This window comes from Dichotomopilus funicola, assembly GCF_033296635.1.
Source record: "Dichotomopilus funicola strain CBS 141.50 unplaced genomic scaffold C8A04scaffold_9, whole genome shotgun sequence".
In the NCBI taxonomy this organism is placed as follows: Eukaryota; Fungi; Ascomycota; class Sordariomycetes; order Sordariales; family Chaetomiaceae; genus Dichotomopilus; species Dichotomopilus funicola.
In genome coordinates, this window is record NW_026944030.1 from 61,818 (window position 1) to 87,936 (window position 26,119).

The following is a 26,119-nucleotide window of genomic DNA, read 5'->3' on the forward strand; positions in this document are numbered from 1 at the left end:
CCGCAGATTTACATCTTCGCCCTCCTGCCCATGCCGATGAGTGTTAGAAAACCCAGGTTCCGCGGCGTGAAGCTCCTGGATGCCAACATCGCCCGGGATCATCAGAAACCCCCATAACCTTCCAGTTGGTTCATGTCGCTTTCGCTGTGGATCTCTTCTCCCGTACAAAATACCACGAATCCAATATCCGCTTCTCATCAGTCCCAGTGTACAGCACAAACGACGTGTACAGCCTCCATCCCTCATCCTCCATCAACTCCAACAACCTCATAAACATGATCCTCACTGCGTCGCTCGTCTCGCCCCTCGCTCGCCACACCCAGCTCTTGAACTCAAACTCAAACGAGTCATGACTCCAGTCCCCCTTCGAAAACATCCCCAACTCCTGAAGCGTCTTCTTAATCTTCGTGATCAAAACCCCCAAATAATCCCGATCCGATCCCTCCGCATCCTCATCCCCTCCCACTTTATCATACGGTTTTACCCCCTCCGCATCGTAAACCACCCGCAGCTTATCCATCCCCATCGGCGATATTACCGCCCATTCCACCTCCGGAACCACCGCTGCCTCCCCCCTAGCGAGCCCAACCTGCCGAAAAAACAACGTGTCCTTGGCCGTGTATCGCCGACTGCACATGAGCGCCGCAGCGGGCTCCCAACCCTGGTTCCGCAACAGGATCATCACGTTGCGCACCATCCGCAACCCGCCGACACGTTGCTGGTCGTTGAAGTGGCCGAACGGCCGGCCCTTGCATTTGAACTCAACGACGGAGCAGTTGCTGGTGGCGCCTGTCTTGTCGCTGTTGGTGGTGCTGCCTTGGGATTCTAGACCTGGGGGCCAGGAGGCGAGGACGATGGCTTCGAGACTTGAGGTTACGGAGGGGGGGAAGTTAAGGAAGCGGATAGTGTCGGTTTTGCGGAAGGAGAGAGACGCATAGGGGGATGTGGGCGAGGAGACTGAAGAGAATGGGTTGGTGGTAGTAACTGAGGGGGTGAAAGGGTTTGTGGAGGAAGCGAAGGGATTGTTGGGGGAGAAGGGGGACGAAGGGGAGGATGAGGAAGACATGGTGGTTAAGTAAGGTAGTCAATCAGTGTTGTTTTGAGGTTTGATGTGTGGACAAAATAAAATATCAAGTGCGCTCGCCCAGAATGAAATGGCCGTCGAGCTCGTCTAAATACATCGCGTGAAGGGACAATAACTTGGCTCGTATCAACCGTATCAGCCACTCGAGGCGAAGCGTGCCGCCGATCCTAGTCACGGAGAAGGGAAAGCGGCTCGCAGCCCGAGTTCAACACTTCCGTTTCCCAAAGGCGTGACGCTGAGAAGCTAGCCAATTGGCACTGGCAGCATTGAGCTGAGCACGCAAACGAGGCTCTCTCGGTCGCTCAAAGAGAGCATGAGCAAGGAATGTACATTGTACAGTACATAGGTACAATGTGCCTTAGCTGGGGCAACCAATGAGCCCGCAAAGCGAAATACGCGATCCTCGCGCCACAGCCACGCAGACCGGTGGCAGTTCAATTCAAGGTTGGCACTCAAAGAAATGACCTCAGTAAAGGAGCGAGTGCGTTTTGTATCGGGGATGCTCATTTTAGCCGTTGAAAATAGCGTTAGAGCAGGACTCCCGTCCCTGTCTCGGTGACGAGATTCGCGACGGGGCTCTGTCGGGCTGTCACAGGGCAGCTGAGCTCGACCAAGCTTCACCCCCAAGTCGGAAGCGAAATCGGCCCACTTGAGGTTCGGGTAGACCCACATTTAATGCCCCGCAGTCCAGCTAAGTGGGTCAAGGGCTCAAGCTTGGCATGCTTGGTTCCCCGGCAACCAGTTGTTGGCCTTGGCATCCGATGTCGTACAGCGCCAGCACATCAGAGAACCCCGTCTCACTTTTTGAGAGACACCTGCTCCCTCCATGGGCAGGATGATGATGTGAATTTTCGACGACGTGTGTTTCATTTTTTTTTACCCCGGAGACGGCTGGACGACGATTTCCCCGCGAAAACAATCGATTTGCAAAAAGAGCAAGCAATACGGATTTGCCAATCACTCACAGCAACCCATTGGCTTGCCCCGCCATCGGCTGCTTGTCCGGTCCTTCCTTCCTTCGTTTGTTTCTTCCCCACCGCTAGATCGCTCGCCTGGCCGTCAACACCTACTATCGAGCCGACGCAGAGTTTAGAAATTAAGAAAAAAACCGCCATTTTTCGACAGCGAGCATATCGACTGCCGAATAACTCCTATTTACACACCCGCCCTCTGCCCGTGCTGGGCTCCCAACGCCGTGCACCGCCGCCATGGCGCCGGCAGACAATCTTTCCCCTCCGGGGTCGAGTTCCTATTCCTCCGATACCCTGAATGTGGGTGACGGGACATGGGACTTTACGAAAAATACCTTCCTTCTGCCGAATCTCGTGGGGTTAAACTTTGAGACGATGCAATACAATGGTATGAGGGTCGAGTTTTGTTGTTTGGGTTGGTCAGCCACTAATACAAGGGCTAACTGTTTTTTTCAGGAATGGGTAACCGATTTTCGACCGTTGCAGAGTATCACACCCTCATTCTTGGCCACGGCGTTCTCGCAGCAATAACCTTCCTCTTCATCGTCCCTATCGCGGTTCTGCTAGTGAGGTTCTTCACTCGCCAACCCGGGAGCGCCGTTCGGTACCACGCATACCTGCAAATCCTCGCTGTCGGCCTCACCACCGTTATATTCGTCCTCGGTTTCATCGCTGTCGGCCCGCCGCGCAATCTCACGAACCCGCACCACGGCATCGGCGTCGCCATCTACGTCTTAGTTCTGCTCCAGGCCTTTGGTGGTGGGTTGGTCAGGAAGATCACCGGCCGCTCGTTCCGTCTGCACGTCCATCGCTGGTCCGGCCGGGCTATTACCCTCTTGGGCATTGTGCAGGTCCCCCTGGGCCTTACGCTGTACGGCTCTCCCAAGGTTCTGTTCATCCTCTACGCCTTATGGATGGGCTTTCTGCTCGTGCTCTACTTTGTTCTGGACTACCGGGACTATGGACGACATGAATTTGTCAGGGGACGCGCTGCTCACAGCCATGTGGATGACGAGAGCAGCCGCGTGACGGACCATCATGGGGGCAAGATGAAGTGGCTCGGCCCTCTGGCGATCGGCGCCGGTGCGTTGGCACTCTTCCGCCGCAAGAAGCACAAGGATGCCGAGCGTGGCTTGAGTCGGAGCCCGAGCCCCGTGGACCGGCCGCATCGTGCGACTGTGATCTCCTCCCGACGGGAATCCGATAGCTACTATGACGAGAAGGAACCGGAACGACGGCGCGCAAGTACCGGCGGTGGAGGTGGTGGCGGCGGTGGCTTCATGAATAAGATTCTTGCGGCTGGCGCTGGGCTGGGCGCCGGTGCTCTAATATCTAAGATGGTGAACAGGAACGACAGACGCCATGACGACGAGTACTCGGCCGTTGCGACGGACACGCCCAGTCGGCGCAGACACCACCCGGCCAGAAGCGAATTCACGGAGAGCGAGTACACCGACCGGACGGAGGACACGGGGTACCCGAGCCGCCTTGGCCCTGAATCATCTGTTTTGCCGCCACCGCGCCCGCCCGTGGTCGGCGCCGGCCGGCCCCCACGACCTATGACTCCAAAGCGTTCCCATGCCGCGACTTCCAGGTTCGACAGCACACTTGACGGTTCCGACTATTCCTCCTATGTCAGCCCATCCCGACGGACATCAGAGCCGGCGCCGGCGCGAAAGAGCGGGGGTGTTGGAAAGGGACTGCTTGCGGGAATGGGGTTGGGGTTCTTGACCAAGATGGGTAAGGACAGAGCGGATAGGCGGGAAGAGGAGCGGCTGAGGGATGAGGAAGAGAGGCGGAGGGAGGAAGAGGAGGAAAGACGAGCAGGGCGGCGGAACTCGAGGTACACGGGTGACGGCTACCCGACGCCGACGAGGCGTGATTCGAGACGGCAATCTCAATCTCACCGACCCGCGCCTACGCAGACGACATTCACCGAGACTTCCATTTTCTCGGATGAGTCGTCGATCGAGCCGCGTGGGAACACCCCGTATGATCCAGCACCGCCTGGATTCCGGCCCCCTCCACTGGGCGCGGCACCAGCCCCCGTGACGCCTCCTAATCGCACCGGCGCGGCCGCGGTTCCTGTTGTGTCTCCGACCACCGCAGGCCCACCTTCGACCCAGCCCTCACGCTTCGACGTGACCGACCCCGTCTCCATGCCGCCCATGCCAGCCGACCCGCACGGCATCTTCCACCGCGAGTCCGACGGCAGCGAGGCGTATGGCTCGCCTAATGTCACGCACCGCCGGCGCCGGAGCAGACGCGAGACGGACCCTGCTGCCGCGGCTGCAGCGGCCTCGGCTAGTGCCCTGGCCCTGGCCGAAGATGAGGAACGCCGTCGTCACCACTCCCGGGATCCTGTCGGCGTGCGCGTGCGCATCGACGGGGATCGACCTGACCGCGTCACTCTACACCGCGTCCCCACCCAGGAAGCCCGTCGGCGCCGCGCGGACTCGATCAGCTCGCAGTCGGGCAACGAAACCGCTACAGGCAGCAGCCGACGCTACCGTCGTGACTCGACCAGCCGCGGCCGCGCTGAGCGTGCCGCCGAGCAGCGTGTGGAGGGCCTTGTTCCCGGGGAGGACCTGGAGCCACCCACCCCGGCCTTCGCCAAGCGCGCTGCCGGCAAAGACTCGGCATACTACTCGGGCGGCGCTGGTGCCGCTGGCCCATCGGGCAGCGTCCCAGCCGCGGGAACCACGATGTCCAGTTTGCCCGAGAGCCCTGGGCCTAGCACGGCTGCTGGGGCGGGTGCTGGCCCGGGAGCGCCGAGCTTGATGAGCCCGGGCGGTAGTCACGCTACGTTCACGAGCGGGCCTATGACCGATGCAGGCGCTGCGGCGGATCGTAGGCGGAGGCGGAGGTTGGAACGTCGTGATGGGAGCCGGCAGCCGACGGTGGAGTTTTCCTGATCGGGTGGTTTGGGGTCGGGTTTAATAAGTCCATCGTGAGGAGGCTAGTTTTTTTTCTTTGGGGGGAGGTAAAGTCGGATTGTTTCTTTTCGTTGGCGTGGCGTTTTGGACACAGATCGATCCTAATACGCTGGCTATGCGCGCTGATGAGAAAATGGGGATGGCTGAAATGAAAGGTGGACAGCGGATGATTCCGGGGGTGGTGGATGTGTGGAAAGCGAATTTCTTTTGTTTATACATGTGTATATATGACCTGGGAAGAATGACGGGAGGGTAGGGATGATATGACGAGGGTGATGATTTGGGAAGGATGCGGTGGATACTGTGTATTTTGATGTCGAGATTGCGATGGTATTTCATAATGAAGCTTGTTTCTGCTGTCGAATCGCTGCAGTCTCGATCCCAAGTGATAGAGATGGGATGAACTCCTAGAGTGTTCTTTATAGGGGCCGTGCACCCTATCTTTCAGCGTTGAAGCCCGCCAAGACGCCCAGCAATTTGCGCTGCCCCGCTGTATTTCGCTGGGCAGGTTCCCTCGGTACCCCGCTGTCAACGACGTCCCATCAAACGCGCTTGCATGGGACCCGTTCGCGACGCGACTTGCGCATTTCAATTCTCAAATCTTGAAAACCACACTCGCCTCAAGCTCAGGAAGCTGCCAACCATCGATCACAGATCGCCTAATAATTCACGAGGTTCCGATCAAGTCTCCAATCGACGACAAAACGCACGCCACAATACCACATATCTGCTCGAGAACCTCACCATGTCCGCCTCGGCGCAACCGTCGCGCCCGTCGCAGGCGGCCAACGATCGAGATACCGAGATGCTCGATCCGCCACCACCACCACAACAAACTCCCCCAGGAGAACAAACAGAAGGAGAAGACGCCCAAATACCATCACAACAACATGCTTCTTCAGAACCCCCACGAGACCAACAACAGCCACAACAACAACAACAGCCACAACAACAACAGCCACAACAACAACAACCACAAGACGCAAAAGACCAACCGCCAATACCAACCCCCGGCCCACGCGCCGCCCGACTCCAAGCCCTTTTCGCCTCCACGGCACGACACACGCTGGACAAGATTAGTAAAGAGAATTTTGAGGCGTGTTTTCCGACCATGTCGGCGCGGGCGCCGGGGACGTTGGAGTTTGTCCAAAGACAGATGGTGGAGAGGTTGGGGGGGTTGTGGAATGTATGTTTTTTTTCTTTTGTCCCCCCCTTTTTTGGTGTTTTCTCGTTGTTGTTTTTTACAGGTTTATTGTTGTATCTATGTTGTGTTGTTGGGTTTGGTGAGGTTGGAAAGTGGCCGCGGACGGGAGTTTGTGGTCTCAGCAAGTGGTCCCCGAGAAGCAGCTCGATACGTGTTTCCTTGATCTAGAATCTTTCTATTTCAAGGATGTAGTCGATCGAAAGGAACATACACTAACATCCCTCCCAGCGCGAATTCGAAACAATCATGGCCAACCGGCAAGTAGTCGCCCGCCTCAACGAGCTCGAAGCCCTCGTCACCGACGCCGCCCACCGCCGTCGCGAAGCCGACGACCCAACCTCCCCCCCAGTAGCGTACGTCCCCTTCCCCTTTCCCCTTTCCCCTTCCCCCTTCTCCATTATACCCCCCTTCCCCCTTCTTCCTACTATCCCCCCGCCCCTCGCAACCAGCCCATCCAGCTAACATCCTATTAGCCCCCACACCCTCCCAGCCCCGACCATCCTCCAAGCCCACCTCCTCCCGCACCTCACCTCACAGCACACCCACCTCACCGCCACCCTCTCCACCACCCAAACACTCAACACCCAACTCTGGGATGAAATCCGCGCCCAACGCGCTGAAATGGAAGCCCTGCTCTCCGGTGTGGAGAAAGTCATGGCCGATCTTGAAGGGGCGAATGCCTTATTATTCGAGGACGGCACTACCACTCCCAGTGCTGTTACTCCTGGTGGGAAGGAGGCAGCAGGAGGAGGAGAAGTCCGCGTGAGTGTGGCGGAGGAGATTGCGGCGGAGACGCGGGCGGCGGATGAGGCGATACGGGCTGTGAAGGAGAGGGAGAAGGAGAGGGAGGAGGGTAAGGTGGGGCAAGGCTAAGTAAGGGGGTGAGGTGGGAATTAAGGAGGTAAATGGGGTTTAAATCAGGATATACAATACCACCAGTATAGGGAACGCAGTAGGCTATGATAGTCCAACTCGGGCGGAACACGAGAACAACACAGACTCAAGGGCGTCGTCGACTTGAACAGATATACCCAGGTCATCCAATCACAAAGCATTTCGTCGCTTAGGAACATTATTGATGTTTTCCATGTTCACAACTATGTACTGGTAAGTCCTACGCAACCAACCCGACCCGGAGGGGCCCCCAAATCCCAAGCCTCCCCGACGTTCCATCCAAGAAAAGTGGTATATTGATGCTCGCCGTCCTTCCTACCGTTCGCTGCTTCGCAGCCTCCCGGTCCCATGCTAACCAAAAAGAAATATGCAAAGAAATGGCTCGCCAGATGTAATCGCCCAAGATGCTCCGCTATACTCCCGTAAAAAAACTCCTGCCGCTGGTATGACGTAAAATGGAAAAATGACAAAGTAAAAAAAGTGGATATCAAAAAGGAGTCGCCCGAGGCGAAGAAGAATGCGGCAGCCAAACGTTGCCAGTATGGGGGGCCACCATACTTCAACACAAACTGCCCCTTTAAATGAGCCTGTTCTCTGGCATGATGACCTGCCAAGGCCCCATGACGTCCACCTCGCCATACGCCGGCGGTAGCACCCGGATCATGCGGCCGGTGCCCCAGTCGACGTACCAGCGCTTGCCACGCGCAATCACATAGTTGCTCTTGCGCGGGCTCTTGAACAGCAGCACGCTGTAGCATAGTCGCGCATACAACTGGTCGTGGGTCGTGCTCCATCCGTGTTGTGGCCGCCACTTGCCCGTGTCGGGGTCGATGTTCTCATTCGGATACGACGTCGTCGAAAGTCGGCCCACAATCGGGTGGTCGGTCCGCGGTCCATACCCATTGTCGTCTCCTTCATAGTCGAGATCCCCCGGCTCGCCGCCTTCCACGCCGTCGTCACCGTCTTCGTCTACATCGCTCCCATCCTGCCTTCGCTGTTCCGTCAATCGTTGAAACCCGATGCTGTCTTCGGGTTGTGGCCGGTGTCCACGTAACCATCGTATCCTTTGAATTCGCGGAATACTGAAATCCCGCGGAAAATCGCGCTCATCAATCGGAGGCGACACGTTGATAGCTGCGAATATCCCGTCCAGCCAATTGACGAATGTCCCTATCTCCACACAGGACAACAAAAACTGGTCGGTTTCTACCCTCATGCGGATAACATATCGTCGCCTGTTCTTGGTCAGCATCTTACCCCTTAACAACTGATAGATCCATCTCCCCCTCTCCCTGTAAATACGCACTTTCTATAGTCGGCAGCGATCCCCGCATCCGCATGGAGCAAGCTGTAACTCTTTTCAAGCGTCGACTTCTTCACCCACGGCGGGTTGTCGGGCGAGATGTCCGGGCCATCTTGCTTTGTCGACGACCACCACCCTCGTTCCTTTTTGACCGAATAAACGTTGAGCGCGGTACCCCGCAGCTCGACATACACCATCCTCCAGTCGCGGTACTCGGCTCGTTTTGTCGTCTCCTCAATCTCCATCTTGCGCATAAACACTCCTTCCATATGGATTCCACACGAATACTGCGGCAACACATCCTCGGCGATGTGTCCCACAGCTCCTCCTTGCCCAGCAGCAGCAGCCAGCGCCCTCCTCTGGGAGGCGATGACCGCCTTCATAGCAGAGTCATAGCTCGGAGGCTGGGCGGGCCGCGACGTCATGACCTCCCGGTAGAACATGTCTTCCTCCATCGACATGCGTCGCGGGCGACATGACACCGCGTCGCCGGCGCCGGCGCTGTACTGGGAGAAGGCATCGCTAGGCCTTCGCGCCATGGGGCGATGGGACTGCCTAATCTCCTCCGGACGGCGACGTTGCGCGTGCCACTACGGCGGTGGCGGTTTCGTCGAGAATAAGGACCAAGCTGGTTCCGTTCCCCCCTCCCTCCCCCCTCCTCCCGACTGGTGTATCGATCCTGTGGTCGCTGGCGTTGCTGTCGCTGGTGTGAGCATTAACTCACGGTTCGGTTGCTGATCCGGTCTTCGCTGGCATGACATGCCCGGCCCCCAGTGCGCCGTCTAGTGGGGGGTCCTTTCGACGGGAAAGGCGTCGGGGTCGCCGTTCACTCTGGCAATGCCGCGCGTGTGTCCGCTCAGGGGTTGGCGGGCGCAAGTTTCGTCTGAGTTGCGGCTTGAGTCGGCGACGGTGTCCGCGGACAAGAGACGTACTCCAGGACTATGACGGGATGATAGCCGAGAGAGACTCGCAGGTATGAGTGAAATGAGACGGCCGCCAAGACCACGCAGCGCTCCCGTCCAAAAACTCCAAAGGGGAAAAAAAAGGGGGCGCAGAGGTCACTGGGAGGCCAGAAGCCTGCAGGATTGATTTTCTGGGGAAAAAAAGGCGCCTCTGCAGAGTGAGTGCGAGAAAGTAACGGCGGAAATGCGGAAGGCGAGTGCGTGTGCAGTCCGTTTGGTCGTGCGGAGGCAAGTTTGGGCAGCGTCTAGCCGGTGTGTGTGCAGGAGCCCCAGGCGCTTGCAGCAGTTCGGAAGGAACTTGGTCGTCGACTCGTCGGGAAAGGAAACTGCAACTGCCCTCTGGGCTCCCCAGATTGGGTGAAGTGCAAAAGACAGGGAGTGCGAATGAAGAAGGTAACGAGCGGAAACACGACGGAAAACCCCACGCTATGAATAGAGCGGAACTCGGAATACGGAAAGCACGACCTGACTTTGACGTGGCCAGGAGGGTGCGAGGTCGCAGGTCGCAGCTGCTCCCAAACGGGCAGAGTGTGGAGAGAAAGGGCAGCAATGATGGCTAGGAGAACGGGCAAGGTGACAGGATGCGGAAGTTGTTGCCAATTATCCCAAACCATCAGTCAACCAGTCACCCAGCGCTTGGCGACAATTGAGGGGCTGAAAGCAGCCCCCGGCTTGTCAGCAGTGGGTGTTGCGTGGGACAGTGGGTTTTGATTTTGGAGGGTCTCCACATCCCGGATCGCTCATGGATGGCTTGGATGGCTGCCCGGATGCCCCCGTCTTGGTCGTTGATCAATGAGTTCGCAACTAAGAGGTACGGTAACAACATGTATCAATCATCAATATCGATCGTCTTCGTCCACACTATTGAGGCAGGCGGGCTTGTTCGCCGCTCGCTAGCGCAGGGCAGAGCTACAAAAAGGAAGAAATTCAAAAGGGGCTGGCCGATCTGGATTCACACGGGCACCGAGGTCACCTCTGCCGTCTCTTGGAAGGTGTGTGTTCCCCGTGCTTCCATTGCTTCCACCTAGCTGCTGTGCCTGGTTGGGTTTCTTTTACCCGACTGGATCCTGTTGGTGACCAGCAATCATTCCATCAAAAATTTCATTTAACTCGGCGTCCTTCCGCAGCGCTCAAAATGGGTCTTTCGCGGCCGACACCCTCTGTCTGGTCTATATTACGCAAATGTATGTATGATTTTTCCGTTATGGTGCGATGCGCGGCAGGCCCACTGCAACACGGCCCCCCCATTTCCAGCGGGAAAGCGACGACACCGGGGCAGGCGAGACGGGAGGCAGGTGCTTTGCACTGCTTTTCGGTTTCCTCGTCGCGACCCAGCTCCGCTGTGTCCATTGATGGGCGCACCAAAACCAAAGAGTGGCCAATCATCAGGCGCGGGTGCGCCTCACGCAAACGCAAGCTAGGCTGTTCCGGGGAGGTGGTTTGGGGGACTGCATATGGAACCGGGAGCTGGGGTTCGCCAGATGAGTGTGAAATTTGGACCAACAAGCAGGCACGTCAACCGCTAAAACCCGACAGTTTCGGATTGCTCATCGAAGACGACTTCATAATTGTCAATCATTCGCAATTCTGGAGGTTTAGGGGTTGCCAGCGCATCGGTTCCGAAACCTCTACCATCAGCCCAAAGCCCCAAGACGACTATCACATTGGATCTGCCCAAATTCGAACTTGAGCTGACAGAGAGACAGGCACCCTCCTGGCCTTCCTCTCGCCCCCCTGCCTGCAGGCCCTGTCCAACGGTGCCTGCCCCGACTGCTAAATTCTTTGATGTTTCCAGAAGGTGGGACGCTGACCGAGCAGGGCACGTTCAAACAAGCTCTCACCCTCGCTGCCGAAAGCTGAGGTATTTGTAACCCAATGGTACCATCGTCCAGTCGCTCTGTCCGCTCCCACGCCACAATTCAATTTATTCCGGAGCGGCGCTTGCCCCAACGTCAAAAATGCGGCTGCTGAACTTGGCAGGTCAGAATCGTGAGCAGTTCCTTCTTCGGGTGAAATTTGCGCTTAACAGTCCAGACGCGAGCTGCCCGCTGTTTCCCTCCCTCGGCGCTTCTTTTGTTCTTCCGGCCGGACGGCAAGTGGTTGATGTCTTTCCTCCCTCCAACCTTCCCTCACTTCTCGCCCATTTTGGACACACAATGTCGTTCCCTATGGACATCTTCTCGGTTCTGCTTTCGAGGCCAGGAGGCTGAACCAGGTTGAGCCACCTTGAACGTTCGGGTGGGTCCCGAAGCGGGCCCAGACCATCCATTCCGTGCGAAGTGCAGCCGACCGTTTGGGAAGGTGGGAGCAGGACTGCCAAGCCCCTCAGATGTGATCTTCAACAAGGGCGTTGCTCGGTCTGCTCTCGTCCATTTGCAAATGCGGCTGGCCGGGGTTGATCGTCTCCAGACAAGGAAGGCGAAAAGCCGTCGCAGTGATCGGAACGCATCATGATTTCTTTCCCAAAACTTTCCATTCTTTTTGATATTTGGCTTCACAAATTCGATATGAGGACCAGCAGGATGAAGGGAAGTGCTACACATCCTTCATAGCCGCGCTGTTCGAGGGGGGACACGAATTCGTTGTTCACGAAAAGGCGCGTCCGCAGCTGACAGACAGGGAAGGGAAATGGCGCTTGTCAATATCAGGCACGCCGAGGCCAGGATATCGCCAGCAGCCCGATGACGCAGTGCGGACCAGCCTTAACTAGTGGACGCTAGGAACTCAACTCGTCGCTTCCGGAGCCTTGGGAATCGGAGCCGGCACGAGTTGTCGTCCGCTGCCCCTCGAGCTTACCCTTGGCCGAGCCGACCCCGCGATGTCAAAAAGGCTTGGGCGACTCTTTCGACATGGCGTTCCCCAGCCCAGCCTGCCGACGCGGGGTGCCGTGCTCAATCCCCATGGCTTGTCAAGGCGCCGTTCTTCGGCAGCGCCCCGGAGCCGGCGGGACCACGTGGAAGCGCTATCGGACACCATGCCACGGGGCAGACTTCCGAATCGGAAAACGGAAAGTGACTGGATCCGCGCTCTTCCAAGGTTCGCAAACCGGGAGGCCGCCGGCTCGAGTAAAAAGGAGTGAAGACGAACGTTGTCCCCCGGTTCAAGCTTGCGCGGCAAGCTGTCGGCACTCGAGGTTTCACGGCCGATCCCCGGAAGTTGGTGGGTGATCGTCTCGGCGATCCGGTGACGTGATCTCACAGCCCTGGCGAAGCCAGTCTCATCAGTGTGCCTCAAGCAGGCATCCCAGACGGGCAGTTGCGGTGGGGAGATCGGGACTCGATGGGTGGTTTGAGCACGAGGAGACTGGCAAGTCTGGTAACGGGGGAGCGAGCCAAGAAATGTCAACCACCATCAACAATGCCAGGTCTGGGGCATCGGGACTCGGTAAACGATGGAGTGTCGATCTCCTGAGGCGAACCGTCTTCTTATTTTTGCCAATGTGATACTGCCACGCGATATGAAGAGCAACCGATCATCGAATAGATCGATCTGGGGTTCGAGGCATTCCCGCATGATGAAATGTGAGCAGGCTGTCGCGATATCTCTCCTGGAAGAACGCGAGAGGACTCGTGTTTGTCAGCACCATGTGTTAAGTTGCTTCCGAAGCGCAATTACCGACAGCAAGCTTTTCACATGATGGTTAGGAACGCTTTGAGAATTGACCGCCGTTAAGTCCATCGGCCCGAGGCTCTTGAAGCCATTATCCTGCTTGACTCTTTCCACGCGGCCTTGGAAGAAAACAGAACCTCTGCCACCCGAACCTTAACCTTGTACAGATATAACACGCCTGTTCGCTCGCCCACATCGGTACGAGGTTCCGAAGGGTGTCTTGTGTATTGTAATATGTATTGTGTATGTACAGCACGTCCAGCATCGTGCGTTTCGACCTGCCAGAAGCAGACGGCCCTTGGAGAGGAACCCGGTCCACCGTCACCCTGTTATCAATCTGAGAGGGGCCAAGAAAACGCACAGAGGCTTGGGTCACAAGTCATCGCTCGGCCGAATATGTACTCCTCAGAACTCACATGATGCCTCTCAGACAGACATGCATCGTCGGGCAGGAGCTTGGCCCCGGAACGGGCCGATGTTGGTGTTGATGGTGAAGAAGGTGGTTGACGATGTTGTTCAGGTGCCGGCCCAACGCAACCTAAGCGTGGCCACATCTTCTTTGATCTCGTTAACGATGGGGAGTAGCAACGGGCGGGGAAGGAGGTTCCTCTCGACGATCACAAACTCAATACACGGTAGAGTCTTCATCGCGGTCCCTATCTATCTACCAACCGCCTCCCTGTAGTATCCCTTTTCCCTATCGCGAATCCATTGCGCCATAGATCACGAAAGAAACCAACCAACACACATCACAGACTATGGCACGATCCGCCTCGCACAACCCACTCATCCATCCTTCGCGGTCATGATTCCGCTGCTCATGGCTAGAGTAGCTACCACCCCAACAAGCACCGCACCGTCTCATCCTCGGGCACGCCATCATCGGACACACCGTCATCGGGTACGATGCTCCTCTCCCATCACCTCTCGAGCATCACTCGTCCTCCCGTTGTAACGTGCTTGATATTCCCGGCCAATATCCCCAACGTCTTTTTCTGATACCCCGAGACCTGTCGCTCTCATCACCCCCCTTCGAGTCTGGCTTAGGACCCTCTTTAGCTTGTCCCCGTCCCTTTGTGAATGGATAAACACTCTTGGTTCGTTCGTTCGTTCCCCATGTTACATAGTACCTGTACTCGAGCCCTCCACTCCAGTCACACTAGTTCCCTGCGTCACTCGGTCACTCCCCATTTCTCATATGGGGTAACCTCTCCCGTGGGATACTACCCTCCCCTCTCTCCACATCTGTCTCTCTTCCCTTCCCTTCCCTTCTCATCGTTGACGGACCCCCTCCATGGCCTAACCTCGATCGAGTCGACTCGGGTTACTGAAGTGGGATATCCGTCGTCTCCCTCCGATCCCGCTCTCTCACTCTCATGCTGATTCCCCCTTCCCATTACCACTCACGCACTGTCTTTCTTCTTCTTCTTTTCCCCCGTTCTTCCGTGGCCTCTCACCCCCAAGTTATCATATCCCCCACCACTTCAACAACCCAGTCCCCATCTCTTCCGACCGAAGGTCCAGCGTCCTCAATAAATGTCCCTGCTTTCACTCTCAGGGCAAAGAGGAGGAAGGTCACAATACGGGAGCAGAGAGACCAGAGACGAGCATGGGGAAGAGAGGAAGGGGGGGCAAGAAAGAAGCGTAAGAAACAAGAAATAATGGTCCGCCACCGAGACAACTCCATCTAGAGTCCCTACCACACAACCACACTAGATACCCGGGCTTCACTTCCCCCTAGATCACAATAATACGAAGGCACTAGGTATACGAATACACCAGGCCCCAAAGAGTCCAACATATACCAGACTCCGTAGTCCATGGCTTTCACAACCCCATGGTTGAATACCCCAGTTAATACGATATCACTTGATCATTGATGCTCACTACCGTTTCTTATTTCCATTCCCCTACCCCCCTTTCCCCCTCTCCAATCTCGCTCCCCCCATATCCCCAGCACCACCCCTCAAGTAAACAAGCAACGAAAGGAGAAACGAACCGAACAAAACATAACATAAAACATGACATACAACACCCGAAAACAAGCAACCAAGTCCAGCATTACCACCTTCCTCCCCTCTCCTTCTCATAAACCCTGCACTACAGTTATGATCCAACCCCCCAAGCCGTCTGTCCTATAACATAACTAAGTGATTAAGTAGAAATAGGCGGGAAACCAACCCACGGAAGAAAGCACAGTAACATTGTAGTCCGTAGTGAGACGAGGATGGAGCGAGCCGTATGGAATAGACTTTCAGGCCCGTACAATGGAGGCCAAACAAACACCAACATGACGAACTTTGGCCATGGAAACACGACAGACAGAACAGGCCTCGTCCGTTGAAACATGACAGACAGTACAGTACAGCGTAATGATCAAACCAGGCAAAGCAAGACAGTAACAATCAAATCAAAGCAAAGCAAAACAGACCCAAAGACCAATGCGTAAAGTGATATCTTTTAGGCCGGGAGCCGGGATATTTTCCCCCAATTCTCCTTTTCCTGTGTGTCTTTTTTGTCTTCTCCTTTGGTTCCTGTTCCTAAAAGACCCTCCATTTCATTCGTAAGAACACGCACGCCCCCACCCACCTCCTTGACTCCATGACGCACCAAATGTGAATGAATGCCTTCCCTTCCCTTTCCTTTCCTTTACACACACCACCCCCGCCGCCGTCATCATCATCCACCGATTCCATTCTCCGTGCCGCTTATAAAAACAAACCGCGCACCTTCCTCCCAACCCAAACCCAACCTAGCCACCGGGTTTGATATCCACCCCCGCCGCATATGTGTGATGTCGATACGATATGAAAAATGTTCCTAAGATGACAGCCACCCGCTCGTTCGCTTGCGAGTCAGAAGCGCCCGTTTTTCTTCCCTAGAACTGGGAGGCTCGCAAGTCGAAGGACGACAAAGGCAGCTCAGGCGTTAAGCAGTGCTTGCCAACTAGGCAGCACCGATCTGAGAGGCGCCACGGCCGCGAGGACCGCCACCGCGACCGCGGGACTGGCCGGTGAAACCGCCACGGCCACCGCCTTGGGATCCGGAGCGAGAGGGCTCGTACCCGCCGCGACCACCGCGGCCGGGACCACCACGAGGGGTGTTGTAGTTAGCACCACCGTAGGCGTTGGCCTTGGGGCGACGCTGCTCGACCACGACGCTCTCGCCGTTCACAGTGAGGGGGCTAGCGGCAATGGCGGCAGTGTAGCCAGAGAGGGACTTGAACTCGACAAAGGCACAGTTCTAAATGAGAAGAAAAAAGGTCAGTCACCCACACATTATCCATCATGACTCTTGTCTGGCTGTCGGAAATTCATACCTTCAGGCGGTTGACGTCAAAGTAGGCCAAGTCGCCAAAAGCGGATAGGGTGGTCTTCAAGTCCTCCTCCTTGACCTTGTCGGTGACGTACTTGATGTACGCCATGGTGCCCTCCTTCTCCGACGGAACAGCAGCGGGGGGCTGGGCGCGGCTCTGGCGCTTGGTCTCAGCGGTTTGCCACTCACTGCCCTGGTCCTTAGGGGCGGCCGGCGCGGTAGCGCTCTCCTGAGGCTGAGCAGCCGGTGCGGCCTGCTGAGGAGCAGCGGGGACCGGAGCACGCGTCTGAGCCGGGGCAGGGGGTGTAGCGGCCTTGACAGCGGGGACAGCGGGCTTGGGCGCGCCGACAGTGGCAGCGGCAGCGACACGGCTCGCCCACGACATGGGCTTAGGGGGGCCCTTGGGCTTCTCGGGCTGCGCAGGCGCGGGAGCGGCGGCGGCCGCACGGACTGGGACGGGGGCCGCGGCGGGTGTGGGCGCGGGGTCCTTGGGCTCCTCCGGCTTCTTAGCCTCCTCCTCGGCGATCTCCTCGGCAGCCTTCTCAGCATCGGTCGTGGCCTTGGGCTCTTCAGGAGCCGCCTCGTGAACCTCGACGGCGGGCTTAGCAGCGGCGGGTTCCTGGACGGCGGGGGTCTCCTCGGTAGCCTCCAGCTTCTCATCCACAGCCTGGGTGTCCAGAGCAGCCTCCGGCTCACCGGCAGCCTTCTCAGCAGCCTCCTCGGCGGCCTTCTCGGCAGCAACAACCTCGGCCTTGGACTCGGGCTCGGGAGCGGCAGGCATCTCGACGGGGGCCGAAGACTCCTCGGCGGTGCCGGCCTCGACGTCCTCCTCGACGTCCTCGTTAAGGAAACGCAGCATGTCGTTAAGAACGAAGTAGCCGGAGGGTTGTTGGGCGAGGACAAAAGTCTGAACAAACTTCTTGGGTTCGCCATCCTGGTTGGCCATCTCGCCGATGACGGTGATGAGAATGTTCTCCTCGGAGCCCTGGGTGTCGACATTGGAGATGCGAACCTTGCAGTCCTGGAAGTTCATGCCCTTAATGCGCTCTTGGATGGACTGGTTCGGGGATAACAACGTCAGTATTGACTTGCAGCGAGAGTAATCGAATCGGGTCGGGATCGGCAACTCACCTGACGGCCAAAGGAAACGTTCACAACCTCCGCCTCGCGACCGCAAACGAACTGCGCCTTCTTGCCGTAGTACAACTACCCCAAAGCGTCAATGTGATGCCCAGAACAGGATTGGCGACGCTTCAGAAACACTCACATGCAGCCTATCGGGTGACCTGCTCATGGTGGTGTAGTATTGCTCAACGAAATACCAGCCGACCTCGTCCTTGGGCAGCGGGCTGTTGGTGGCCTCGGCGCTTGCCGAGACCTCTGTTGTCTGCGCCGGAGCGGCGACATGCTGGTCGTGATTAAGATTACCGTTCGTCGCCATGGTTGCTACTTTTGTTCTACGACGGGGAGCAGGAAAGGCGGTCCAAGAATCGGGATGCCGGAATTCGGCGCGTGTGAGGTGGGGGTATAGTGTTTTTGTCTTGGAGGGGAAAAGCACCAAGGTTCGTTCGGTCGGTCGGTTTGATCGATCGATTGTAGGAGGAACGAGACGGCTAGCAAGAAAGAGGGTTCAGCGAGAGTTCAAAATAGATCCAACGTGGCATTGGAGGATGTCGGTTCGCAGAAGGTTGGGAGAAACTCACCCCGTAGACTCAGAAAATCAACGGAGGGTTTCGTCAGGTACCAGTTACCTGATCGCGCTCAAAGGACCGGGGGGTAGGCGCGAACAGAGTGTGGCGAAGTCGATGAGTGAAAGAAAATTCTGGGGAGGAGCGCGGTTGTCCTGCCGGGGGTGGGAAATTTTCTCGGCGTCGAGTTTTGGCAGAAGGGGAAGGAGAAGCTCGTGGCGTTATTGCTTTGCGCAGCCTCGAAATCCGAAATCGCGAAACTGTGGTGGTGCTCACTTCAAAATTGATTTGGGCGAGTTCAGGCCCACACAAAACGAGCACGGAACCTCCAGGTCTTGGCGCCGGGCTTGGGCTTGCCACTGCAGCTCATCACTGCACGTTTGACAGGCTGCAACAAAGGATTGAGTTCATTTCACGGTTTTACTACTTCGGTAGGCATGATGGGGTTCTTGAATGCATTTTCTTCCCTTTTGAAGAAATGCGGTGCATGTATGGGCAGGTAGTAGAAGCAAGAAAATCAAGAGATGTTGATTAGATCCGGCACAAACGGTCGAGTGACCTGCGGAGGGGCCTCGTTGACTCTGGCTCAAGAAAACTCTCTCTAACTACACTCCATGCTCTTAGAACCGGCAAGTCCTACATCTAGTTGGGCCAAGTCTTGCCCTCGTGAGCGATCCATGTGGCTAGATGTTGGCCGATATAATTTCGGCGCCATGGCCCCGCGAGTTTCAATTCGGGGTCCGGGCTGAGTAACGTGAGGATGTGGGGTTCTCACTTCGATCCTCATGACATTGAAGAGGCATAAACTTCGCCAATACGCATTCCCTAGGCCCCGGTTGTATTATAGAATGATTCAACGTTCGAAAATGGTAGTTAAATTTCGTTTTCGGAAATACGCATTGTTTGTCCGGTTGAGGATGTCCCGTTTGTTCGTTGTTTCTACACTAAAGACGGAAGGAGCTAGGGAATTATGTAATCATCACCAACCCGAATCGAGCGCTTTGAAGCAACTCGGACGAAGTCGGGGCCTCATGAGCATCGAGGTGAACATGTATCCTGGATGCTGCGATGAATCCTAATTAGCTTACAAAAAGTAGAGAGGGCAATGAGCCTGGAGACAGAGATGACGGCGAAACGGCATGTTCCTGCTGGGCCAAAACATGTTGACAATGCCCAGGCAAGCCGGGCCGGCCGGCTAAGGTGGGGCGCTTTTTGGTGGGGTCGTGCAGCTGGAGAGGCTCCCCGTCACGTGCCCAATCAAGCTTGCTTGGGGACCGGTGACGGGGGACGCACGCCATGTTTCGAGAATCCTCTCACTTCCGCGCCGATCAGCTCATTTGCACGAGTGCGCCCGGCTTTTCCCAAGCTGGACTCGCTGGGCCCCATTCCCTTCTTTGCTAGCTGTTTCATAGGAGTTGAGAACATTCCCGCTTGCCGCCCTCATGTTTTGTGGATTCTGAGAATTGTGCGCTGAATCGTCACTTGAAATCTACATAGTAGATTAGGTAGCTGAGCTGGGCAGCTGAAAACAGGGCTTCACCCCCTTCTTTGTTTTCAACCCTTGCTGTCGACGGCCCAAGGGAAATCAAGCCCCAGGCCTTTGAGACAGGCTTGACAGGCAAGACAGGAACTAACTAAATTTAACTACCCCGCCAACCAGGTAATGCTAGGGTAATCAGACGAACGCCAGACCCATCCACCTCCACAGGCAACGGGCGAGTGGCTTAAGAGCGGCATGCTCCTGCATCGCATGGCTAGCCTTCCCGACACTGGCGCGAACCCCTTGCGGAACCGAATGCGAACGACCTACCGGCCGCTGAGCGCCTGCGGGATGCAGAGAACAAGCCTCAGCCGTTACCGGCCGGCAATCGAGATCGTTTCCGCGGTGAACTGAACTCTCCCATCTCACGATCCTCTCAGCTCTCAGGGGAAACAACGTTACCCGTACCAAACTATCTATCTGCATCGATGACAACGCGCCTAACGAATTGAACTCCCGTCTTGGCTACCATTCATTCCCATGCCTCTGGGTGGGATCAGCCATGGTTTACTGCGGCAAGGCTTCGAAGGGCTGCCAGAATTGCCGGACCCGACGAATCAAGGTCAGCCTTTTCTTCGGTAGTATTTCTTACCATGTACTATAGTACACCACGTGGGAGACATGTTTCGAACGAGATCTTTCAATCACACCCGGATTGTCCGGTTGAACGAAACGGTGTCGGCGTTGTGAATGGTTGCCTTGTTGTTTTGTTGTTTCTTTGAGATCCGTCTCAGCCTTCCGTCATACTCATCTAATGACATTTACATCTCGTGCTGACCGCCAAACCAGTGCGACAGAGTTCAACCACAATGTACACAATGCGTACGGGTTCGCAAGACATGTCCCGGTTATCGAGACCCGCTCTCCCTCATGTTCCGGGATGAGAGCACCAAGGTGATGCAAAAGGCCCAGGCCCAGTGGCAGTCGGAGACCTGGGAATCGTCCAGTTCTTCGTCCTCCCCACCCGACTCAACAAGGAACCAGGAGCCGATCCCAGAATCTACAGCGCCCCCACCAGCCGCCGTAACAGCAAGTGATAGTCGAAAACCGGCCGTAAGTAGGGGACTCACTCTGGAGATTGGCCCGACTGCCGTGGACAAGGCCATCCGGTTTTTTGTCGACCGCTATGTCATAGGACTCCCAGACGAGCCCAGAGCAGGCCATGAACTTCAGGAGGTGCCGTGGGTTCACTCGCCTAGGATGCGGGATATCCTGGCGGCCGTTGGGATGGCCGGCATGTCGAATCTCACCGACGATAAGGAGATGAGCACCCTGGCGAAGCACCACTACGGACTGGCTCTACAGCGGATGGCGGGTGCGGTGCGATACGTGGGGAGTGTGGAATTGGAGATGGTCATGCGGACCGTGGTCATGATGGCCATGTATGAGGTGAGATTCTTTGCGCTGGACTCGAGTCTGTTTGATGCAGAGTATTTATTCTTGCAGGTTATTGCTGGCACAGATGGACCAGCCAGAAGCATACACGTCATGGGAGCCGCCGCTATCTTGAGAAATGCACTCCCCGCACCACAATTACCGTCCGAGGGGCCCCGCGCCCTTCTACAACTATGCTTTTCCACGCTGTCTTCGAAACAGAGTTCGACCCAGCACTCCTCTTCAGAACCCAACGTCCTGATCCCCACCCATATTGACTCGCAATGCGACCCGCTACCGCCAGCCCTTTTCGGCTGGATAGCCGCCATCGACCAGATGGCTTCCGATGAAGACAAACCCTCCGCCAAACTCGTCAAGATCATCGCCCGCTTCGTCCAACTCTCCACCGGCCTCCGCAGCCATCGTTTCCTCGACGGCCACCCCAAAACAGCCGACACAATCCGCGAAGCCCTCGACATCAACCTATCCCTCAAATCCTGGGCCCAACAACAAGACAACACCCCCTGGGCCTTCACCGAAGAGCACATCGATCCCCCCTTCTTTCCCCCCGGCACCGTCTTCGATAACTCCTACCACATCTACACCAACACCTACATCGCCCGCGCCTGGAACCACTACCGCTGGACGCACATCCTCACCAACCAACTCCTCCTCGAAGCCGCTACCCGCTTCCCCATCACATCCACCACCCTCCTGCCCCCGTCCCACCAACACCTCGCCCGCGACCTGATCACCCACCTCGCGCGTGACACTTTAGTCTCCGTCCCAACCCACTACCGCCACCCGAAACTAGAGCCAAAACACTGGGATTGCTTCGACAAGACCAACCCCGGCGCGGTGCTGGGGCTACCGGGGGTGCCGACGGTGTTGTTCCAGGTGAAAGTAGCGGCGTGCGCGCCGGGGGTTTGTAGGAGGTATCGGGAGTGGGCGCTGGAGATGCTGGAGACGGCGTGGAGGGATTTGGGAATGGTGCAGGCGAGGGTGTTGGCGGGGTTTGTGAGAGAATCGACATTGGGAGTTAAGGAAGAGTGTGAATAGGGAGGGATGATGGGGGTTTGATTGGTGATGGGGGGTGATTGGTGATGGGGGGTGATTGGTGATGGGGGGTGATTGGTGATGGGGGGTTGATGTAAGGTGTACAGTACAGGCAGGCGCATAGATACCACAGGGGATAGGAGTTTGGGTTATTTAGCCGTAGCATATGGCACAGGGAGATGTAGCATCTGGCATATAGCACATGATGGTCCTTGGTTAGACCTGGTTGACACATACATGTATATTATCAACATGAAAAGGGCGGTTGGAATAACGTCAAACAAACACTGATTAACAGACACCTTTCTTTCTCAATTTCTCAAGGTCTAGATGACTCTCTCATTTTGGTAGCATGTACAACGCTCTACCTTGCTGCATGCAGCGCATATACACAAATTACACACACATTTTGTCTAACATCTTCCCCATCTATCAGCCTATATATACGTCCTTTTTTCAACCCCACGCACCTCAACCAACTTGAAGACACATCCCATCTCCTGTTTGCCCCCAACGTTTGCCCCCAACCCTCTCCACCAACCCCGACCAGTTAGTCATGTCCATGTCCATAATCAATCCTGACCAATATCACTCCCATCAACCCGACTCTTATACCTTTTCGCCTCAATCCCCCCATCTTCGCGCCACGTCTCGGCGAGGCCAAACGACGGTTCCGGGTCCGGGTACCGGCCCAAAGACCGGCGCAGCTTCAAGATCTCGTCACGCATGCGTAGCGCGACTTGGATGCGGATTTCTTGGGCTTCCGGGCCGTTGCGCAGGGTTGGGGGGAGGGTCGTGTCGTGGTAGGTTGGGTCTGGAGGGGGGTAGAGGGAGGTTTCGGTGGTTGAGGGGGTGGGGGTGGTTGAGGGGGTGTCCAGGGACGTGGTTGAAGGAGTCGTTGGTAGGGGGGAGGGTGGTGGTGATGGTGGTTTTGGTGTTTTCCCCGAAGTAAACGTAAACATCTCCTTCCAGCTCCTACTACCCCCCCTACTAGCCAACCTCTCCCTCTCCCTCTCCCTCACAACCAACCGATCCCACCTCCTCTTCAAATCCCCAAACGTCGCCTCATAATCCAACACCTCCCCAAACGTCACGCGCACCGTCTTTCCAATCCGCGGCAAAAACCGTGGAAACCCCCTGTCTTCGGGCATCGCGTGCTGCGTGCCGTCTATAAACATGGGCAGAACATCGGGTACGGGGTCGGATTCGAGGATGAGGCGGGCCAGACCCCATTTGAAGTAGCGCAGGTCACAGCCCGAGTGCTGGTGCACGCAGCCTTCGGGAAAGACGTGGACCCAGCTGTAGCGGCGGTGGAGGGGGTAGGAGAGTGGTGAAGGGTGGAGGTCGCGGCCGGTGGTGGTGTAGTAGGCTGGGTGGTGTTGGAGCTGGCCGTCGGAGGTTCCGTCGGAGTTTGGTGGTGGTCGGGAGAAGGGTAGGTTGGTGGAGGAGGCGAAGGAGGGTTTGGAGAGCAGGCCGAGGGCTTGGGTGATGGCTGGTTGGAAGGGCCCGCCGTAGGGGGAGTGCTTGAGTCGGTGGCAGGGGAGGACTTGGCCGTGGGTGAAGAAGTTGGAGAAGAGTCTAGTGCGAGGGAAGTGTTAGCGGGAACGGCCAGCGGGCACAAGTGGGAGAAAAATCTCAGGAGAAAGGTAGATTACTTGTTAGCAAAGCAGATGTCGGCCGCGCCGAGGGTCCATCGCAGGTTGGAGGGGTCAATGATGTAGCGAAAGGGCAGGATGCCCCAGACCACGGGGTCGTCGAGTCTACAAAGCAGCGGTTTTATAAGTCCCAGGTTACGGTAGAGGGTGCTCGGCCGGTCGTAAGGAATCGGACGGACGGCATGGCGCAACTCACACACTGACGTGGTTCGAGACTACGGTAGGATGTCATGTCAGCGCAAGTTCAACTACTATTTTACTGCTATTCCTCCCGAAATATGGTGAAGAAAACACGGGTACCGCACCGGTCAAGAGTCCGCGCTCGCGCTTGGCCGGGTCCTTGCGACTGTCGAGAATGTCCAGGAAGCGCGAGAGCCCGTTCACTTCCACGCGGTTGAGCCCGTACAGGAAGGCTTTAGACAAGATGCCGGTAGCGCCCATGATCATGGCCGCCTTGAGACGCAGCGACAGACTCGGCCGCTGGGGCCCGACCCCGGGGATGGGCGCAGGCGTGGCCATCGCCGTGGTGAGGCCGTTACCGGATGGGGCAGGGAACTAAAGGTAGGGTGGGTAATAAAAGAATTAAAGATGGGCTTGTGAAAGCCGAATAAAAAGTTTAGAAATGGCCGCGCGGGATTTCACATGATCCCCTTTCTTGGTCCTTTCCTGGCCCACTGAGCTCTGAACTGCGGCGGAGGGCAGATCCTCGGGCACAAGTTGGGCTCATGGCCTCGGGCGAGAGGAGAGGGAAAAAACAAAAGAAGAAAAAAGATCGAGAGTTGGAAGTTCTTCAGCCGAATCACCGCCGGGTCCCACAGCACATGGGGTTGAGAGTAACCTCTCGGTTTCGCTGAGGGGCGGTAAGTTACCGCCTTTTTTTGTGTTGGTTACAGGAGGGGTTCACTGCTGCAGGGGGTCGCGCCAAGGGCCATGGCGTTAAGTGACCCTGGCCGGCGTGGGGCTGTGGGGAAACGGTCCGCTTTGCTGGAGCTCTGAGCTGGTCTGCCGGAGCACATGCAATTGAACCTCCGACTTTTGTTTGAATTGTTTGAATCCAGCTCAATTATCACCAACTTGTTAAGTAATCGCACATCAAACAAAATGGCGCACAGTAAGTCTGATGTTTATGTTTTATTGTATTGCATCTCATCGGAACTGCCTACATACAAAAAAAAACAAATGCAAAAGAAAGAGAAAAAAAACTAACAACCCAGGCAAAAGAAACACCTCCCGCCCCATCTTCACCTCCCACGAGCGCGCCATGGCCCGCGCAGCCTGGGGTACCTCCACGGCCCGCCTAACTCGCGACTCCTTCCTGCCCTTCGCCTCCTGCTGGCTCTGTCTCGAGCCCGCCGTCGACCCAGTCGCATGTGCCACGCGCGGCGACTTGTTCTGTCGCGAATGCGCGCTCAGTAATATTCTGGCGCAAAAAAAGGAGATTAAGCGGGCTGACCGGGCGCGTGAGGCCGAGGCGAGAGAGGCGAGGGAGGATGGGGAGAGAAGGGATGCGGAGGCGCGGGAACGGGCGGTGAGGGAGTTTGAGTTGACGCAGGCTGGGTTGAGTATTAACAGGGGGGGTCCTGATACGGGGAGAAGGGAGAAAGAGAGGACGGAACCGGGGCGGGATGATAGTAATAGGGAACGAAGTGGGAGTGGGAATGGAAGCGGGAATGGGGATGGCACGGTGGAGGATACGCCGAAAATAGGAGACAAGCGGAAGTTCTCGCTGGATCCGGATGAGGTCGCGCGCATTGCGGAAGAGGAGCGGTCCAAAGCGCGCCGAGCCATTGACGACGAGAAGGTAAGCACATACTCTGCTCAACACCCTCATCCCATGATCTAACGCCCGTACAGTCCTCCAAACCCACGCTCCCCTCCTTCTGGGCACCAACCGTCACGCCCTCCTCTAACACCAGCAACACCCTCCACGAAGTCAAGAAAAAGATCAAGACCCAGCCTGTGTGTCCCGCCTCGGCCGAAGACAGCCCGCACCACTACTCTCTGCACACCCTGATCACGGTCAACTTTTCCGAGGAGCAGCAGCCCGATTCCTCCTCTACCACCAAGAAGCCCCAGAGGATATGTCCCGCCTGTCAAAAGGGCCTGACCAATTCGTCGCGGGCAACACTAGCCAAGCCGTGTGGACATGTGCTGTGCAAGAGCTGCGTGGATCAATTCATGAGGTCGTCGGCGGGGGGCGAGACAATACGTTGTTATGTTTGTGAGGCGGATTTAACGGCAAACGCAAAAGAGTCGGGGAAGAAGGACAAAGTCCAGCCGGGTTTGGTGGAACTGCGGCGCGAAGGCACGGGGTTCTCGGCGGGGGGGAGTAATCAGGTCAAGAAGGATGCCGTGATGTTCCGGTGCTGAGGTTGAGATGAGCCGAGGGTGATGTACCATCCATAATATCTACCCGCCTTCCTTCCTAGCTATTACTCTTCACCACACCCACCAACCCAACCGCCTTGTCCTTCCCCGCGCCCATCACATCCTCCACATACCGCGCCCCCTTTCTCACCTCCTGTCCC

The 26,119-nt window shown here is 56.7% G+C and overlaps 8 protein-coding genes across 8 annotated transcripts; 4 read left to right on the plus strand and 4 right to left on the minus strand.

The window, feature by feature from the left end:
- Positions 1-130: 130 nt before the first annotated feature.
- Positions 131-1,066, minus strand: C8A04DRAFT_9933 (uncharacterized protein; the record flags this gene model as incomplete). The annotated part of the gene is made up of 1 exon (XM_062785688.1): positions 131-1,066. The coding sequence occupies one exon, from the start codon at positions 1,064-1,066 to the stop codon at positions 131-133; it is 936 nt and encodes a 311-aa protein (XP_062639648.1).
- Positions 1,067-2,292: 1,226 nt separating this feature from the next.
- Positions 2,293-4,970, plus strand: C8A04DRAFT_9851 (uncharacterized protein; the record flags this gene model as incomplete). Its single annotated transcript, XM_062785656.1, has 3 exons — positions 2,293-2,443; positions 2,512-4,292; positions 4,389-4,970. 3 exons carry the CDS (start codon positions 2,293-2,295, stop codon positions 4,968-4,970), a joined length of 2,514 nt encoding a protein of 837 aa, XP_062639649.1.
- A 766-nt stretch (positions 4,971-5,736) lies between these two features.
- On the plus strand, positions 5,737-7,068 carry C8A04DRAFT_25785 (Nnf1-domain-containing protein; the record flags this gene model as incomplete). The annotated part of the gene is made up of 3 exons (XM_062779692.1): positions 5,737-6,177; positions 6,424-6,548; positions 6,669-7,068. The coding sequence occupies 3 exons, from the start codon at positions 5,737-5,739 to the stop codon at positions 7,066-7,068; spliced, it is 966 nt and encodes a 321-aa protein (XP_062639650.1).
- Positions 7,069-7,666: 598 nt separating this feature from the next.
- C8A04DRAFT_9836 (uncharacterized protein) lies at positions 7,667-8,931 on the minus strand (the record flags this gene model as incomplete). Its single annotated transcript, XM_062785648.1, has 2 exons — positions 7,667-8,324; positions 8,396-8,931. The coding sequence occupies 2 exons, from the start codon at positions 8,929-8,931 to the stop codon at positions 7,667-7,669; spliced, it is 1,194 nt and encodes a 397-aa protein (XP_062639651.1).
- A 6,978-nt stretch (positions 8,932-15,909) lies between these two features.
- On the minus strand, positions 15,910-17,719 carry C8A04DRAFT_9919 (putative ntf2 and rrm domain-containing protein; the record flags this gene model as incomplete). The annotated part of the gene is made up of 4 exons (XM_062785684.1): positions 15,910-16,206; positions 16,283-17,335; positions 17,410-17,484; positions 17,546-17,719. 4 exons carry the CDS (start codon positions 17,717-17,719, stop codon positions 15,910-15,912), a joined length of 1,599 nt encoding a protein of 532 aa, XP_062639652.1.
- Positions 17,720-20,008: 2,289 nt separating this feature from the next.
- C8A04DRAFT_35004 (white-opaque regulator 1) lies at positions 20,009-21,939 on the plus strand (the record flags this gene model as incomplete). The annotated part of the gene is made up of 3 exons (XM_062783011.1): positions 20,009-20,068; positions 20,296-20,895; positions 20,953-21,939. 3 exons carry the CDS (start codon positions 20,009-20,011, stop codon positions 21,937-21,939), a joined length of 1,647 nt encoding a protein of 548 aa, XP_062639653.1.
- Positions 21,940-22,508: 569 nt separating this feature from the next.
- Positions 22,509-24,110, minus strand: C8A04DRAFT_9883 (uncharacterized protein; the record flags this gene model as incomplete). Its single annotated transcript, XM_062785667.1, has 5 exons — positions 22,509-22,750; positions 22,916-23,514; positions 23,592-23,696; positions 23,788-23,806; positions 23,897-24,110. The coding sequence occupies 5 exons, from the start codon at positions 24,108-24,110 to the stop codon at positions 22,509-22,511; spliced, it is 1,179 nt and encodes a 392-aa protein (XP_062639654.1).
- Positions 24,111-24,692: 582 nt separating this feature from the next.
- On the plus strand, positions 24,693-25,961 carry C8A04DRAFT_25790 (uncharacterized protein; the record flags this gene model as incomplete). Its single annotated transcript, XM_062779693.1, has 3 exons — positions 24,693-24,702; positions 24,806-25,392; positions 25,446-25,961. The coding sequence occupies 3 exons, from the start codon at positions 24,693-24,695 to the stop codon at positions 25,959-25,961; spliced, it is 1,113 nt and encodes a 370-aa protein (XP_062639655.1).
- Between the last annotated feature and the right edge of the window lie 158 nt (positions 25,962-26,119).